Raw genomic sequence first — 19,493 nt, 5'->3', positions numbered from 1 at the left:
GTCATTTAAGGTAAAATTGGATAGGTATATAGACAGGAAAGGAGTGGAGGGGTATGGGCTGAGTGCAGGTAGGTGGGACTAGGTGAGATTAAGAGTTCGGCACAGACTAGAAGGGCCGAGATGGCCTGTTTCCGCGCTGTGATTGTTATATGGTTATATATGGCTTGTTCATACCAACTAGGACAAGAGATTCTGCAGTTGCAGGAGATCTGGAGCAACACTCCGGAAATTCCTGCTGCTGTCTGTGGGGGGGGGGGGGGGGGGGTTGTACATTAGCTAACCAATCTTGTGTCCATGCTAATACATCACCCCCAGCTCTATGCGTCTTTATCTTATGGATAAGTCTTTTATGTGGCACTTTACCGAATGCCTTTTGGAAATCCAAGTAAATAATGTCCATCTGTTCCTCTTTATCCACTGTGCTTGTTATATCCTCAAAAAATTCCAGTAATGTTATCAAACAGGACCTGCCTTTGCTGAATCCATGCTGCGTCTAGCTGATGGATCCATTTCTTTCCAGATGCCTCAGTATTTCTTCTTTCATGATAGCTTCAAGCATTTTCCCAAATGTTAAACTAACTGGCCTATAGTTACCTTCCTTCTGCCTACGGCCTTTTTTGAACAGTGGTGTGACATTTGCCATCTTCCAATCTGCCGGGACCTGCCCAGAGTCCAAAGAAGTTTAGTAAATCATCACCAAGACCTCCACTATAACTTCTGCCATTTCTTTCAGTACCCTGGGATTCATTCCATCAGGACCAGGGGACTTGTCTGTCTTCAGGCCCACAAGTTTGTTTGGCACTACCTCTTTATTGATAGCTATTGTATTGAGGTCCTCACCTCCCATCGCATCCATAACATCTCTCTTTGGCATGTTAGATGTGTCCTCCGCCGTAAAGACCAATACAAAATAATCATTCAAAGCCTTGGCCATTTCCTCATTACTCAATATCAATTCCCCCTCCTCTTCCTGAAAGGGACCTATGTTCACTTTAGTCACCTTTTTCGACTTTATATAATTATAAAACCTTTCACTATCCATTTTTATATTTTGTGCTAGTTTGTTTTCATAATCTGTCTTCCTTTTCTTTATTGCTCGTTTAATGGTTCTTTGTTGCTTTTTAAAGTTTTCCCAATCTTCCAGTTTCCCACTACTCTTGGTGACTTTGTACGCACGAGCTTTTAGTTTGATGCCTTCTTTTATTTTCTCAGTTATCCAAGACTGGCTCTCCCCACCCTCACTGTCCTTGCTTTTAACGGAAATATACTTCTGTTGAGCACCATGAAAAATCTCTTTGAAAGTCTTCCACTGTTCCTCAACTGCCCCACCATATAGCCTGTGTTCCCAGTCTACACTAGCCAATTCCTCCCTCATCCCATTGTAGTCTCCATTGTTTAGGCATAATACACTGGTTTTCGATCGAACTATTGCACCCTCCATTTGTCAGACAAACTCAATCATACTGTGATAACTGTTTCCAAGATGATCCCTAACTACAAGATCACTAATTGTACCTGTCTCATTGCACGTTCCCTTGTCGGTTCAGTAACATGCTGTTCAAGAAAGCCATCACGGATGCATTCTGTGAGGTCCTCCTCAAGACAGCCTCAACCAACTTGATTCACCCAATCTATGTGCAAGTTAAAGTTCCAATGATCACTGCTGTTCCATTCTTACATGCCTCAGGTATTTCTCTGTTCATTGCCGGTGCCACTGTGATGTTATTATCCGGTGGCCAATAGACAACTGCCACCACTGATTTTTTTATCCTTTACTATTCCTAATCACCACCCAGATGAATTCAACATTCTTCTCCTTAGATCTTACATCGTCTCTCACAGTTGCCCTGCTCTCATCTTTAACTAAGAGCGCTACCCCATCTCCCCTACCTTCCTGCCCATCCTTCTGTATTACCTGATATCCTTGGATATTTAATTCCGAATCCTCTCCACCCTGCAACTACACCTCTGCAATGGCCTCTAAATCGTACCCCTTCATACTGATTAGTGCCACAAGTTCACTGGCCCTGTTTTGAGTACTAAAGACATTGAAATAAAGTGTCCTTGCATATTAATTGTGCTTTTAAAATCGTAATCTTTTTACTCTTTTGCTTTAGACAGTTCTTCACTCCACTCTTACTTTTTCTCTTTTACCTTTTGTTTTTTTCTTTATCTTTATCTACACTTTTTTTTTACTTTATCCATACTTCTCCAGTCTGGTGAACCCACCCCCCTACTATTTTGTTTAAAGCCCTATCCACAGCCCCAGTTATACAATTCACTGGGATCCAGGTCCCATCACGGTTCAGGTGGAGCCTGTCCCATTGGTACGGCTCCCTCCTTCCCCAATACTGGTGCCAATTTCCCATGAATTTAAACCCACTTCTCCCACACCAACCCTTGATCCACACATCTAATTCTCTAATCCTCTTCACCCTCTGCCAGTTTGCACATGGCTCAGGTAGTAATCCAGAGATTACCACTGTTTTTGGTTCTGTTTTTCAATTTAGTCCCCAGCTGCTCAAATTCCCTCAACAGAACCTCTTCCCTCATTCTACCTATGTCATCGATACCCACATGGACCATGACAAATGGATCTTTCCCCTCCTGCTGTAGATTTCCCTGCAGGTCAGATAAGATGTCCTGAACCTGGGAACCAGGCAGGTAACACAGCCTTCAGAATGCTCTGTCCTCAGAGAACTCTGCCTATTCCCCTGACTGTTCTATCCCCAATTACCACTACATTTCTCTTCTTCTCCCCTCTTGAACGGCTCCCTGAACCGTAGTGCCACAGTTAGGTTGCTCACTTTTCCTGCAGCCCCCCCTCTCATCCACACAGGGAGCAAGAATCTCAGAACTGTTGGACAAGCCCAAGTGCTGAGGCTCCTCCAGCACTGTCTCGTGGATCCCACTACCCACCTCACTCACAGTCAAACCCTCTTGTCCCTGACCACAGATCGAATCTGAGGCAGATAATCTAATAGGTTTTAAATACACTGGAATTTAGAAGGATGAGAGGGGACCTGATTGAAACATGTAAGATTATTAAGGGATTGGACACACTGGAGGCAGGAAGCATGTTCCCGCTGATGGGTGAGTCCAGAACTAGAGGCCACAGTTTAAGAATAAGGGGTAGGCCATTTAGAATAGAGATGCGGAAAAACTTTTTCACACAGAGAGTGGTGGATATGTGGAATGCTCTGCCCCAGAAGGCAGTGGATGCCAAGTCTCTGGATGCATTCAGGAGAGAGTTAGATAGAGCTCTTATAGATAGCGGGGTCAAGGGATATGGGGAGAGGGCAGGAACGGGGTACCGATTGTGTATGATCAGCCATGATCACAGTGAATGGCGGTGCTGGCTAGAAGGGCCGAATGGCCTACTCCTGCACCTACAGTCTATTGGCTATTGTCTAATGGGTGTGACTACCTCCTGAAACAGAGAATCCAGGTAACTCTCCCCCTCCCTGATGTGCCGCAGTGTTTGAAGCTCAGATTCCAGCTCATCAACTCTGAGCCTGAGTTCCTCGAGCAGCCGACACTTACTGCAGATGTGGTCACCAGGAACCACAATGGGGCCCACCAGCTCCCACATCATACAGATATTGCACATTACCTGATCCTGCATCATCCCTTTATTTCATTAGCTGCTGATTTCAATATACGCTTTGATGCAACAAATAAATCTAATTCAATAAAGCTTTATAATTTCTCTTTAACATCCCCTCTCTAGGTAAAAAGATTTGATGCTTTTACCGTGTATATTCCCTTCATTATCTTCCACACCACCCCTATCAGTTCACCCCTGAAACCCCTACGTTCGATCCTACACCACACCTTTCAGTTAACTCCTGAATCCCCTACGTTCGATCCTACACCACCCCTTTCAGTACACTCCTGAATCCGCTACGTTCGATCCTACACCACCCCTTTCAGTTCACTCCTGAATCCCCTACGTTCGATCCTACACCACCCCTTTCAGTTCACTCCTGAATCCCCTACGTTCGATCCTACACCACCCCTATCAGTTCACTCCTGAATCCCCTACGTTCGATCCTACACCACCCCTTTCAGTTCACTCCTGAATCCCCTACGTTCGATCCTACACCACCCCTATCAGTTCACTCCTGAATCCCTTACGTTCGATCCTACACCACCTCTATCAGTTCACTCCTGAATCCCCTACGTTCGATCCTACACCACCTCTATCAGTTCACTCCTGAATCCCCTACGTTCGATCCTACACCACTTCTATCAGTTCACTCCTGAATCCCCTACGTTCGATCCTACACCACCTCTATCAGTTCACTCCTGAATCCCCTACGTTCGATCCTACACCACCTCTATCAGTTCACTCCTGAATCCCCTACGTTCGATCCTACACCACCTCTATCAGTTCACTCCTGAATCCCTTACGTTCGATCCTACACCACCCCTATCAGTTCACTCCTGAATCCCCTACGTTCGATCCTACACCACCTCTATCAGTTCACTCCTGAATCCCCTACGTTCGATCCTACACCACCCCTATCAGTTCACTCCTGAATCCCCTACGTTCGATCCTACACCACCTCTATCAGTTCACTCCTGAAACCCCTACGTTCGATCCTACACCACACCTTTCAGTTAACTCCTGAATCCCCTACGTTCGATCCTACACCACCCCTTTCAGTACACTCCTGAATCCCCTACATTCGATCCTACACCACCCCTTTCAGTTAACTCCTGAATCCCCTACGTTCGATCCTACACCACCCCTTTCAGTTAACTCCTGAATCCCCTACGTTCGATCCTACACCACCCCTTTCAGTACACTCCTGAATCCCTTACGTTCGATCCTACACCACCCCTTTCACTCCTGAATCCCCTACGTTCGATCCTACACCACCCCTTTCACTCCTGAATCCCCTACGTTCGATCCTACACCACCCCTTTCACTCCTGAATCCCCTACGTTCGATCCTACACCACCCCTTTCACTCCTGAATCCCCTACGTTCGATCCTACACCACCCCTTTCACTCCTGAATCCCCTACGTTCGATCCTACACCACCCCTTTCAGTACACTCCTGAAACCCTTACGTTCGATCCTACACCACCTCTATCAGTTCACTCCTGAATCCCCTACATTCGATCCTACACCACCCCTATCAGTTCACTCCTGAATCCCCTAAGTTCGATCCTACACCACCCCTATCAGTTCACTCCTGAATCCCCTACGTTCGATCCTACACCACCCCTTTCAGTACACTCCTGAATCCCTTACGTTCCATCCTACACCACCTCTATCAGTTCACTCCTGGATCCCCTACGTTCGATCCTACACCACCCCTTTCAGTTCACTCCTGGATCCCCTACGTTCGATCCTACACCACCCCTTTCACTCCTGAATCCCCTACGTTCGATCCTACACCACCCCTTTCAGTTCACTCCTGGATCCCCTACGTTCGATCCTACACCACCCCTATCAGTTCACTCCAGAATCCCCTACGTTCGATCCTACACCACCTCTATCAGTTCACTCCTGAATCCCCTACATTCGATCCTACACCACCTCTATCAGTTCACTCCTGAATCCCCTACGTTCGATCCTACACCACCCCTTTCAGTTCACTCCTGAATCCCCTACGTTCGATCCTACACCACCCCTTTCACTCCTGAATCCCCTACATTCGATCCTACACCACCCCTTTCAGTTCACTCCTGAATCCCCTACGTTCGATCCTACACCACCTCTTTCAGTTCACTCCTGAATCCCTTACGTTCGATCCTACACCACCTCTATCAGTTCACTCCTGAATCCCCTACGTTCGATCCTACACCACCTCTATCAGTTCACTCCTGTATCCCCTACGTTTGATCCTACACCACCTCTATCAGTTCACTCCTGAATCCCCTACGTTCGATCCTACACCACCTCTATCAGTTCACTCCTGAATCCCCTACGTTCGATCCTACACCACCCCTTTCAGTTCACTCCTGAATCCCCTACGTTCGATCCTACACTACCCCTATCAGTTCACTCCTGAATCCCCTACGTTCGATCCTACACCACCTCTATCAGTTCACTCCTGAATCCCCTACGTTCGATCCTACACCACCCCTTTCAGTTCACTCCTGAATCCCCTACGTTCGATCCTACACCACCTCTATCAGTTCACTCCTGAATCCCCTACGTTCGATCCTACACCACACCTTTCAGTTAACTCCTGAATCCCCTACGTTCGATCCTACACCACCTCTACCAGTTCACTCCTGAATCCCCTACGTTCGATCCTACACCACCTCTATCAGTTCACTCCTGAATCCCCTACGTTCGATCCTACACCACCTCTATCAGTTCACTCCTGAATCCCCTACGTTCGATCCTACACCACCTCTATCAGTTCACTCCTGAATCCCTTACGTTCGATCCTACACCACCTCTATCAGCTCACTCCTGAATCCCGTACGTTCGATCCTACACCACCTCTATCAGTTCACTCCTAAATCCCCTACGTTCGATCCTACACCACCCCTATCAGTTCACTCCTGAATCCCCTACGTTCGATCCTACACCACCTCTATCAGTTCACTCCTGAATCCCCTACGTTCGATCCTACACCACCTCTATCAGTTCACTCCTGAATCCCCTACGTTCGATCCTACACCACCTCTATCAGTTCACTCCTGAATCCCTTACGTTCGATCCTACACCACCTCTATCAGTTCACTCCTGAAACCACTACATTCGATCCTACACCACCTCTATCAGTTCACTCCTGAATCCCCTACGTTCGATCCTACACCACCTCTATCAGTTCACTCCTGAATCCCCTACGTTCGATCCTACACCACCCCTATCAGTTCACTCCTGAATCCCCTACGTTCGATCCTACACCACCTCTATCAGTTCACTCCTGAATCCCCTACGTTCCATCCTACACCACCTCTATTAGTTCACTCCTGAATCCCCTACGTTCCATCCTACACCACCTCTATCAGTTCACTCCTGAATCCCCTACGTTCGATCCTACACCACCCCTATCAGTTCACTCCTGAATCCCCTACGTTCCATCCTACACCACCTCTATCAGTTCACTCCTGAATCCCCTACGTTCGATCCTACACCACCTCTATCAGTTCACTCCTGAATCCCCTACGTTCCATCCTACACCACCCCTATCAGTTCACTCCTGAATCCCCTACGTTCGATCCGACACCACCTCTATCAGTTCACTCCTGAATCCCTTACGTTCGATCCTACACCACCTCTATCAGTTCACTCCTGAATCCCCTACGTTCGATCCTACACCACCTCTATCAGTTCACTCCTGAATCCCCTACGTTCCATCCTACACCACCTCTATCAGTTCACTCCTGAATCCCCTACGTTCGATCCTACACCACCCCTATCAGTTCACTCCTGAATCCCCTACGTTCGATCCTACACCACCTCTATCAGTTCACTCCTGAATCCCCTACGTTCGATCCTACACCACCCCTATCAGTTCACTCCTGAATCCCCTACGTTCGATCCTACACCACCCCTATCAGTTCACTCCTGAATCCCTTACGTTCGATCCTACACCACCTCTATCAGTTCACTCCTGAATCCCCTACGTTCGATCCTACACCACCTCTATCAGTTCACTCCTGAATCCCCTACGTTCCATCCTACACCACCTCTATCAGTTCACTCCTGAATCCCCTACGTTCGATCCTACACCACCCCTATCAGTTCACTCCTGAATCCCCTACGTTCCATCCTACACCACCTCTATCAGTTCACTCCTGAATCCCCTACGTTCGATCCCACACCACCCCTTTCAGTTCACTCCTGAATCCCCTACGTTCGATCCTACACCACCCCTATCAGTTCACTCCTGAATCCCCTACGTTCGATCCTACACCACCTCTATCAGTTCACTCCTGAATCCCCTACGTTCGATCCTACACCACCCCTATCAGTTCACTCCTGAATCCCCTACGTTCGATCCTACACCACCCCTATCAGTTCACTCCTGAATCCCCTACGTTCGATCCTACACCACCTCTATCAGTTCACTCCTGAATCCCCTACGTTCGATCCTACACCACCCCTATCAGTTCACTCCTGAATCCCCTACGTTCGATCCTACACCACCCCTATCAGTTCACTCCTGAATCCCCTACGTTCGATCCTACACCACCCCTATCAGTTCACTCCTGAATCCCCTACGTTCGATCCCACACCACCTCTATCAGTTCACTCCTGAATCCCCTATGTTCGATCCTACACCACCTCTATCAGTTCACTCCTGAATCCCCTACTTTCGATCCTACACCACCCCTATCAGTTCACTCCTGAATCCCCTACGTTCGATACTACACCACCTCTACCAGTTCACTCCTGAATCCCCTACGTTCGATCCTTCACCACCCCTGTCAGTTCACTCCTGAATCCCCTACGTTCGATCCTACACCACCCCTGTCAGTTCACTCCTGAATCCCCTACGTTCGATCCTACACCACCCCTGTCAGTTCACTCCTGAATCCCCTACGTTCGATCCTACACCACCCCTGTCAGTTCACTCCTGAATCCCCTACGTTCGATCCTACACCACCCCTGTCAGTTCACTCCTGAATCCCCTATGTTCGATCCTACACCACCCCTGTCAGTTCACTCCTGAATCCCCTACGTTCGATCCTACACCACCCCTATCAGTTCACTCCTGAATCCCCTATGTTCGATCCTACACCACCCCTATCAGTTCACTCCTGAATCCCCTACGTTCGATCCTACACCACCCCTATCAGTTCACTCCTGAATCCCCTACGTTCGATCCTACACCACCTCTATCAGTTCACTCCTGAATCCCCTACGTTCGATCCTACACCACCTCTACCAGTTCACTCCTGAATCCCCTACGTTCGATCCTACTGTGTTCCATCTCCATCAACTCTTGATGTGACCATTGCAGATGATGGACAGGTAAGTAGAGAGTGTCCCATCACACACTTTTAATTGCAAGACAATGATGGACTGCAAGAACTTTGGGCTTTGCAGATCACCCCATCTATGAGCTGTTCGTTGGCAGAGGAGCCGGACTTGGCTACAGATCCTGTTTCTGTCTGCTGCAGGGTGACATCAAAGTCAGCAGGTTTGATGTGTGAAGGCACTGTGCAGGGTCATGGCAGATGATTTGGATATTTCTTTTGCAATCACAAGATCATGTTGGACATTGGTACTGTAAGTTGCTGCAGGCCTGTTTCCCTTGATTGGTGGTCCAACAAATGTCTGGGAACTGCTTGGCCTCAGTTGTTGCTAGGCCTCTAGCTGTGGGCTTGACTGCTGCTGAGGAGATGCCAGTGCCAGAGTAGCGTGGCATCCATGCTGTGTGTTAGGGGGTGACGTCGCCTGTTGCTGCTGCCCTCTAGTGTTTGACTAGTGGAATGACAAGTTGGATTATGTGAGTGTCTTTCTCTGCACTGTTGGAAACTGCACATTAATCTGCGGGACATGTCAATCAGGGACTTGGGCAATATATATATTTTTTGTGCAACTGCATGTGAGTTTGCTATCTTGAATGTGCTGAGTGCCTCGAGCTGTTGTGCTGTGTATTTGTTGCACCTTGGCTCCAGGGGATTGCTCTTTCTTTTGGCTATATTCATGAATGATGAGTACTTTGCTTCAGTATTCAGTATGGAAAAGGACTTTGGTGATTTTAGGGATGGCTTAAAGCGCCCTGAAAAGCTTGAGCATGTAGATATTAAGGAAGAGGATGTGCTGGAGCTTCTGTAAAGCATCAAGTTGGACAAGTCACCGGGACCAGATGAGATATACCCCAGTCTACTGTGGGAGGTGAGTGGGGAGATTGTTGAGCCTCTGGTGATGATCTTTGCATCATCAATGGGGATAGGAGAAGTTCCAGAGGATTGGAAGGTTGCAAATGTTGTTCCTTTATTCAAGAAAGGGAATGGAGATAGCCCAGGAAATTATAGACCAGTGAGTCTTACCTCAGTGGTTAGTAAGTTGATGGAAAAGATCCTGAGAGGCAGGATTTATGAACATTTGGAGAGGCATAATCTGATTAGGAATAGTCAGCATGGCTTTGTCAAAGGCAGGTCATGCCTTATGAGCCTGATTGTATTTTTTGAGGATGTGACTAAACACGTTAATGAAGGTAGAGCAGTAAATGTAGTGTATATGGATTTCAGCAAGGTATTAGATAAGGCACCCCAGGCAAGGCTTATTGAGAAAGTAAAGAGGCATGGAATCCAAGGGGACATTGCTTTGTGGATCCAGAACTGGCTTGCCCACAGAAGGCAAAGAGTGGTTGTAGACGGGTCATATTCTGCATGGTAGTCAGTGACGAGTGGTGTGCCTCAGGGATCTGTTCTGGGAGCCCTTTCTTCATAATTTTTATAAATTACCTGGATGAGGAAGTGGAGGGATGGGATAGTAAATTTGCTAGTGACACAAAGGTTGGAGATGTTGTGGATAGTGTGGAGGGCTGTCAGAGGTTACAGCAGGACATTGATGGGATGTAAAACTGGGCTGAGAAGTGGCAGATGGAGTCCAACCCAGATAAGTGTGAAGTGGTTCATTTTGGTAAGTCAAATATGATGGCATAATATAGTATTAATGGTAAGACTCTTGGCAGTGTGGAGGATCAGAGGGATCTTGGGGTCCAAGTCCATAGGATGCTCAAAGCAGCTGAGCAGATTGACTCAGTGGATAAGAAGGTGTATGGCGTTTTGGCCTTCATCAATCGTGGAATTGAAATTAGGAACCGAGAGGTAATGTTGCAGCTATATAGGACCCTGGTCAGACCCCACTTGGAGTACTGTGCTCAGTTCTGGTCGCCTCACTACAGGAAGGATGTGAAAGCCATAGAAAGGGTTCAGAGGAGATTTACAAGGATGTTGCCTGGATTAGGGAGCATGCCTTGTGAGAATAGGTTGAGTGAAGAGGATGAGAGGTGACCTGATAGAGGTGTGTAAGATGTTGAGAGGCATTGATCATGTGGATTGTCAGAGGCTTTTTTCCCAGGGCTGACTACACCCCTCATAATTTTGTATACCTATCAAATCTCCCCTCATTCTCCTACACTCCAGGGAATAAAGTCCTAACCCGATCAGAAGCATTGATCGTGTGGATAGTCAGAGGCTTGTTCCCAGGGCTGAAATGGCTAGCATGAGAGGGGACAGTTTTAAGGTGCTTGGAAGTAGGTACAGAGGAGGTATCGGGGTTACGTTTTTTACGCAGAGGGTGGTGAGCGTGTGGACTGTAGGTTCTGTCTGTGTAGTTTGTGTCTTTGTAGTTTGTGACTGTGACTGTGCCAAATGTGACTGTGTGAGTGTGACTATGGGACTGAGACTGTGTTGGTTGTGACTGTGTGACAGTGACTGTGTAGGGTCCGTCTGTGTAGATTTGACTGTGACTGTGTGAGTGTGACTGTGTAGGATGTGTCTGTGTAGTTTGTGACTGTAATTGTACTCACTGCTCACCCGGTGTATGTGCTGAAGGTCCTGGGCCAGGGCTGACACAGGAGACGTGTTTGTCACTCCACACCGTCCAGGCACTGACTTGAGATCTTCAGGTCTGTATAGCAAATGCCGCTCGTGCTCGGGCTCCCCCAGGTGCTCAATGACGTAGGTCCGGTTACCAAGAACAATCAGAGCGCTGGCGAAGGCAGAGAAGACTCTGATCAGCCAAAGGGAGGTACGTCACAACAGTTCATCAGTTCATGTTTAATTGTCATTGAATACACATGAATTGAGCTAAATGAAAGAGCAATCCTCTGGGGCCAAACTGATACACAGTCATACGCAATATAGCATGTGTGATGGCTTCTCTGCACTGTTAACTGCTGATGTAATGGTTTCCCTGCAGCTGCAATGTTTGGGTTATCACTAGTGATAACAGGACTTTAACCAATGGAGGAGATGTTATTCTTTCTTGTCTGTCTGAAAGCTGTTGGGTTTCATGGGCTTTGGCCAGAAGGCGCGAGGGGAATGAAGAGAGGAGACATGGCGTGAGCAGTCAGTGGGCTACCCGACTCTCCAAGCTCTGGGCGGGAGCTCGGAGGTCAACGACACTCTCAGGAGGATCAGCCAAGGAGAAACCATCAGCTCCAAGGACTGTTTAATAAGATTAATTTTATTTTATATTTTTATTTTATATTTTGTGTCTCTACTAATCCCATAGTCCAAGTAAGAGTTATAAAATCTTAATTGTTTAACCGCATATTGTGTACTGCTTGTTATTTTGGGTTTCTGATCTGAAACAGGGGACACGTCACACAGCGTCGACCAAAACGAGAGTGCTAAGGTTTGGCCAGGCAGGGGATTATCACTCCTGCGACCATGCCACTAGGCAAAGCGAGTGTTCCACATGTATAACTCTGATAGCAGAAAAACGCAAGGTTACAAAATACTGTCACGCCCTGCAGATTGATGGTGCATGGGATATTGCCCAGGAGCCACGTTTCTGCACGAACAAGCACACAGCAGTTTCTTATCTTGTGCAAGTGCAGTTGACAATGGAGTCAATCCAGCTTGTCTTACATCGAGCCAACACGGGAGAGGCAAGCTCCCAACCCAACAAGGAGGACAGTGAGCCTGCCATGCCACTGCCTCTGGCATCTGCTCCCCCGAATGGCTCCAAAAGGCGATCCTTCTTTAAGGATAGTGAGAACCTTGACCCAGTTACCACACTACTGGATTTTGACACAGCAACACCCCTTCTCACAACAGCCAGTGACACCGAGACAGAGACACATCAGCAGCTTTACCTGAGTCCCGAGCAGGTGCTGGCTGAGACCGCAGATCCTGAGAAGCCTCGGACGGAGCCCTCGTAGTAACACTGAGTCTGTGGGGAGAGATTGAAACCTCAGCATTAACCATCCCAGCACTCGCAGTATCCTGAGAGAACAGGATACCTTCAGCATTAAACGGCATTGCTCTCAGAGACAGGTGCATCATACAGCCAAGAGCATTTCAAGATTCAACATTCATTAATGAGAATGAGATGATTGTTAATCAGGATCTGATGCAGCACAAAAAAAACACAATAAGGAACAAAAGAATAATAAAAATACAATAAATATAAATATGTATGATGGCTATAGACACAGATTGATTGCATGTCCAAGTTATGCTAGGCACAGGGTTGTCTGTACAGAAAAATGACTGACAGGAAATGATAATGTATTGATTGTGGGGGCAGTGGGGGGGTGCAGTCTGGATGAAGATGTTGATGAATTTAGAAAACAACAAACTAACTTTTAATGAATATAATGCGTTTAATTGCATAATGGTGCTGATACAGCAATATTTCAATTAAGTTAAAAATATTTTGTTGATGATTTTCATTTGTACTCAGTGTCTGAGGCTTCTTGCTTAAGTGTCCAACAATAATTCGTCAGCATTGATGGATTCCGGTTGCTCTGGTATCTTTTCTCCATGACTGCAATGTCCTGGTGAAATCTTTCACCATGCTCGTCACTAACAGCACCAAGATTTTCAGGGAAGAAGTCTAAATGGGAATGCAGAAAATGTATCTTTAGTGACACCTTGCATTTCATGGTTTTATATGCTTGAAGCATGCTTTCAACCAGCTGCATGCAGTTTGGTGCTCTGTAGATGCCAAGAAAAATTTCAACAACTTCCTTGAATCCCTTCCATGTGATTTTCTCCAGTCCAACTAGAAATTCTTCAAATTGCCTGTCACTGATGACCTGTTTGATTTGTGGACCAACAAAAATGCTTTCCTTAATCTTGGCATCAGCTATTCTGGGAAGCATCTGTCTCAAATATCCTTCATAGAAGTTTTTGTGCCTGGTGGTAGCAAATTCCATCCTTACAGTCCTGAACCCAATAATTATTACTAAACCTGTCCTGCCATGCAGCAGCCACTCCGCCTAAGCATGCCCAAGCACGCCTGGACCAGATAGGAAACTTTCCATCTTACATTGTAGGCAACACTTTAATTGACTTGAACTATGAATTGAAATAATAAACATAAGTGATTTCAAAAAATGGTACGTGATAAGGAAATTTCATGGTGATTGGGGTCTGAGTCCATAGGACACTCAAAGCAGCTGCGCAGGTTGACTCTGTGGTTAAGAAGGCGTACGGTGTATTGGCCTTCATCAATCGTGGGATTGAATTTCGGAGCCAAGAGGTAATGTTGCAGCTATATAGGACCCTGGTCAGACCCCACTTGGAGTACTGTGCTCAGTTCTGGTTGCCTCACTACAGAAAGGATGTGGAAGCCATAGAAAGGGTGCAGAGGAGATTTACAAGGATGTTGCCTGGATTGGGGAGCATGCCTTATGAGAATAGGTTGCGTGAACTCGGTCTTTTCCCCTTGGAGTAACGGAGGATGAGAGGTGACCTGATAGAGGTGAGTAAGATGTTGAGAGGCATTGATTGTGTGGATAGTCGGAGGCTTTTCCCAGGGCTGAAATGGTTGCCACAAGAGGACACAGGTTTAAGGTGCTGGGGAGTAGGTACAGAGGAGATGTCAGGGATAAGTTTTTTACTCAGAGAATGGTGAGTGTGTGGAATGGACTGCCAGCAATGGTACTGGAGGTGGATACGATAGGGTCTTTTAAGAGGCTTTTAGATAGGTACATGTAGCTTAGAAAAATAGAGGACTATAGGTAAGCCTAGTAATTTCTAAGGTAGGGACATGTACAGCACAACTTAGTGGGCCAAAGGGCCAGTATTGTGCTGTAGGTTTTCTTGCGTTTCGATTTTCATGATCAGTAGCCCAAAATACACCTAAAGGTATTCAGGAAGCAAAATATTTGTTATCCAGTGTGATTAGTGATGGTGGATGTGAAGTGTGATCACTGGGCGATGTTGATGATCCGTGATGGTGGGGGTGTGAAAATGGAGGTTGACTGGTTGGAGTTATTGATGAGTAGTGATAGTGGGGGTGAGAAGGGGGTTGGCTGGGTGGAAATATTGATGATTAGTGATGGTGGTTGAGAAATGGGGGTCACAGTAGATTGCGGGAGGCATGAAGAGGGGCATCACAGGGATACGTCGATGATTAGTGATGGGGGAAGTATGAATGAGGGGTTACTGGGAAAGTTTGATGGCTGGTGACAATGGGGGTGTGTAGGAGGTCACTGGAGGATGTTGATGATTAATGGTGGGTGTATGTGGGGGTAACGGAGTGGTTGATGATTATTGAAGGTGGGGGGTATGGTGGGAGTCACTGGGAGATGCTGATTAGTCATGGTATGAAGGGTGAAAGAGGAAGTTCACTGGGAGAGGCTGATGATTAGTGAGAAAGGGAGATCACATAGAGCTGATGATTACTGATGGTGAAGGTGTGAAGGGGATCACATAGAGCTGATGATTACTGCTGGTGAAGGTGTGGAGGATCACATAGAGCTGATGATTACTGCTGGTGAAGGTGTGAGGGGGGTCACTGGAAAGGCTGATGATTACTGATGGTGAAGGTGTGAGGGGGATCACATAGAGCTGATGATTACTGATGGTGAAGGTGTGAGGGGGATCACGTAGAGCTGATGATTACTGATGCTGAAGGTGTAAAGGGGATCACATAGAGCTGACAATTACTGATGGTGAAGGTGTGAGGGGGATCACGTAAAGCTGATGATTACTGATGGTGAAGGTGTGAAGGGGGATCACGTAGAGCTGATGATTACTGATGGTGAAGGTCTGAGGGTGATCACCTAGAGCTGATGATTACTGATGGTGAAGGTGTGAAGGGGGATCACGTAGAGCTGATGATTACTGATGGTGAAGGTGTGAAGGGGGATCACGTAGAGCTGATGATTACTGATGGTGAAGGTCTGAGGGTGATCACCTAGAGCTGATGATTACTGATGGTGAAGGTGTGAAGGGGGATCACGTAGAGCTGATGATTACTGATGGTGAAGGTCTGAGGGTGATCACCTAGAGCTGATGATTACTGATGGTGAAGGTGTGAAGGGGGATCACGTAGAGCTGATGATTACTGATGGTGAAGGTGTGAAGGGGGATCACGTAGAGCTGATGATTACTGATGGTGAAGGTCTGAGGGTGATCACCTAGAGCTGATGATTACTGATGGTGAAGGTGTGAGGGGGATCATGTAGAGCTGATGATTACTGATGGTGAAGGTCTGAGGGTGATCACCTAGAGCTGATGATTACTGATGGTGAAGGTGTGAGGGGGATCATGTAGAGCTGATGATTACTGATGCTGAAGGTGTGTGAGGGGCGTCACTGGAAGAGATGATGATTACTGATGGTGTGGAGTGAGAAAGGGGGTTACATAGAGCTGATAATTAGTGATGGTGTGGGTGTGAGGCGGAAGTTACAGGGTGAAGCTGCTAATGATTATTACTAATAGGTGGTAGATAGATGCATCACTGGGAGAACTGTAAGTAGATGTCGACATGTGTGGGGTCAGTACAGTCTGTGTGTCGATTCAGTACAGTCTGTGTGTGTGGATTCCGTACAGTCTGTGTGTGTGGGGTCAGTACTGTCTGTGTGTGTGGATACAATACAGTCTGTGTGTGTGGATTCAGTACAGTCTGTGTGTGTGGGGTCAGTGCAGTCTGTATGTGTGGATTCAGTACAGTCTGTGTGTGTGGATTCAATATAGTCTGTGTGTGGTGGGTCAGTACAGTCTTTGTGTGTGGATTCAGTACAGTCTGTATGTGCGGATTCAGTACAGTCTGTCTGTGTGGATTCAATACAGTCTGTGTGGGGGGGTCATTACAGTCTGTGTGTGTGCATTCAGTACAGTCTGTGTGTGTGGGGTCAGTACAGTCTGTGTGTGTGGATTCAGTACAGTCTGCATGTGTGGATTCAGTACAGTTTGTGTGTGTGGATTCAATACAGTCTGTATGTGTGGATTCAGTACAGTCTGTGTGTGTGGATGCAGTACAGTCGGTGTGCGTGGGGTCAGTACAGTCTGTGTGTGTGGATTCAGTACAATCTGTTTGTGTGGATTCAGTACAGTCTGTGTGTGTGGGGTCAGTACAGTCTGTGTGTGTGGATTCAATACAGTCTGAGTGTGTGGATTCTGTACAGTCTGTGTGTGTGGATTCCGTACAGTCTGTGTGTGTGAGGTCAGTACAGTCTGTGTGTGTGGATTCAATACAGTCTGTGTGTGTGGATTCAGTACAGTCTGTGTCTGTGGGGTCAGTACAGTATGTGTGTGTGGATTCAGTACAATCTGTTTGTGTGGATTCAGTACAGTCTGTGTGTGTGGGGTCAGTACAGTCTGTGTGTGTGGATTCAATACAGTCTGTGTGTGTGGATTCTGTACAGTCTGTGTGTGTGGATTCCGTACAGTCTGTGTGTGTGGGGTCAGTACAGTCTGTGTGTGTGGATTCAATACAGTCTGTGTGTGTGGATTCAGTACAGTCTGTGTCTGTGGGGTCAGTACAGTATGTGTGTGTGGATTCAGTACAATCTGTTTGTGTGGATTCAGTACAGTCTGTGTGTGTGGGGTCAGTGCAGTCTGTGTGTGTGGATTCAATACAGTCTGTGTGTGTGGATTCTGTACAGTCTGTGTGTGTGGGGTCAGTACAGTCTGTGTGTGTGGATTCAGTACAATCTGTTTGTGTGGATTCCGTACATTCTGTGTGTGGATTCAATACTGTCTGTGTGTGTGGGGTCAGTACAGTCTGTTTGTGTGCATTCACTACAGTCTGTATGTGTGGATTCTCTACAGTCTGTGTGTGTGGATTCCGTACATTCTGTGTGTGTGGATTCAGTACAGTCTGTGTGTGTCGGGTCAGTACACTCTGTGTGTGTGGATTCAGTACAATCTGTTTGTGTGGATTCAGTACAGTCTGTGTGCGTGGGTTCAGTGCAGTCTGTATGTGTGGATTCCGTACATTCTCTGTGTGTGGATTCAGTACAGTCTGTGTGTGTGGGGTTAGTAAAGTCTGTGTGTGTGGATTCTGTACATTCTGTGTGTGTCAATTCAGTACAGTCTGTGTGTGGGGGGTCAGTACAGTCTGTGTGTGTGGATTCAATACAGCCTGTGTGTGTGCATTCAGTACAATCTGTTTGTGTGGATTCAGTACAATCTGTTTGTGTGCATTCAGTACAGTCTGTGTGTGTGGATGCAGTACAATCTGTGTGTGTGGGGTCAGTGCAGTCTGTATGTGTGGATTCAGTACATTCTGTGTGTGTGGATTCAGTACAGTCTGTGTGTGTGGGGTCAGTACAGTCTGTGTGTGTGGATTCCGTACATTCTGTGTATGTCAATTCAGTACAGTCTGTGTGTGTGGGGTCAGTACAGTCTGTCTGTGTGGATTTAATACTGTCTGTGTGTGGGGGGTCAGACAGTCTGTGTGTGTGGATTCAGTACAGTCTGTGTGTGTGGATTCCATGCTGTCTGTGTGTGTGGATTCAGTACAGTCTGTGTGTGTAGGGTCAGTAAAGTCTGTGTGTGTGGACTCTATACAGTCTGTGTGTGTGGATTCTGTACAATCTGTATGTGTGGATTCAGTACAGTCTGTGTGTGTGGGGTCAGTACAGTCTCTATGTGTGGATTCAGTACAGTCTGTATCTGTTGATTCAGTACAGTCTGTGTGTGTGGATTCTATACAGCCTGTGTGTGTGTATTCAGTACAGTCTGTGAGTGTGGATTCAGTACAGTCAGTATGTATGTATTCAGTACAGACTGTGTGTGTGGATTCAGTACATCCTGTGTGTGCGTATTCAGTACAGTCTGTATGTGTAGATTCAGTACAGTCTGTGTGTCTGGATTCAGTACAGTCTGTGTGTGTGGGGTCAGTACAGTCTGTGTGTGGGGTCAGTACAGTCTGTGTGTGTGGATTCAGTACACTCTGTGTGTGTGAATTCAATACAGTCTGTGTGTGTGGATTCAGTACAATCTGTTTGTGTGGATTCTGTACAGTCTGTGTGTGTGGATTCAATACAGTCTGTGTGTGGTTGGTCAGTACAGTCTTTGTGTGTGGATTCAGTACAGTCTGTCTGTGTGGATTCAATACAGTCTGTGTGGGGGTGTCAGTACAGTCTGTGTGAGTGGATTCAATACAGTCTGTAAGTGTGGATTCAGTACAGTCTGTGTGTGTGGGGTAAGTACAGTCTGTGTGTGTGGATACAATACAGTCTGTGTGTGTGGATTCAGTACAGTCTGTGTGCATGGATTCAATACAGTCTATAAGTGTGGATTCAGTACAGTCTGTGTGTGTGGGGTAAGTACAGTCTGTGTGTGTGGATACAATACAGTCTGTGTGTGTGGATACAATACAGTCTGTGTGTGTGGATTCAGTACAATCTGTTTGTGTGGATTCAGTACAGTCTGTGTGTGTGGGGTCAGTGCAGTCTGTATGTGTGGATTCAGTACAGTCTGTCTGTGTGGATTCAATACAGTCTGTGTGTGGTGGGTCAGTACAGTCTTTGTGTGTGGATTCAGTACAGTCTGTATGTGTGGATTCAGTACAGTCTGTCTGTGTGGATTCAATACAGTCTGTGTGGGGGGGTCAGTACAGTCTGTGTGTGTGCATTCAGTACAGTGTGTGTG

General features: G+C 46.8%; 1 protein-coding gene across 3 annotated transcripts in view; it reads right to left on the bottom strand.

Annotated features, from left to right (window-relative positions):
* The window catches only part of LOC132392013 (disintegrin and metalloproteinase domain-containing protein 12-like), a 265,513-nt gene that overhangs the window by 134,511 nt on the left and 111,509 nt on the right, over positions 1-19,493 (bottom strand). For all 3 annotated transcript variants that reach the window (XM_059965910.1, XM_059965912.1, XM_059965911.1), the window contains exons 5-6: positions 12,755-12,831; positions 11,469-11,643 (exon numbers count right to left, since the gene is read on the bottom strand). In XM_059965910.1, coding sequence (XP_059821893.1) covers positions 11,469-11,643; positions 12,755-12,831 — 252 coding nt within the window. The remainder of the gene's footprint in view (positions 1-11,468; positions 11,644-12,754; positions 12,832-19,493) is intronic.

Source organism: Hypanus sabinus, chromosome 3, assembly GCF_030144855.1.
Source record: "Hypanus sabinus isolate sHypSab1 chromosome 3, sHypSab1.hap1, whole genome shotgun sequence".
NCBI classification, from domain to species: Eukaryota; Metazoa; Chordata; class Chondrichthyes; order Myliobatiformes; family Dasyatidae; genus Hypanus; species Hypanus sabinus.
This window is presented reverse-complemented; position numbering and strand designations above follow the sequence as displayed.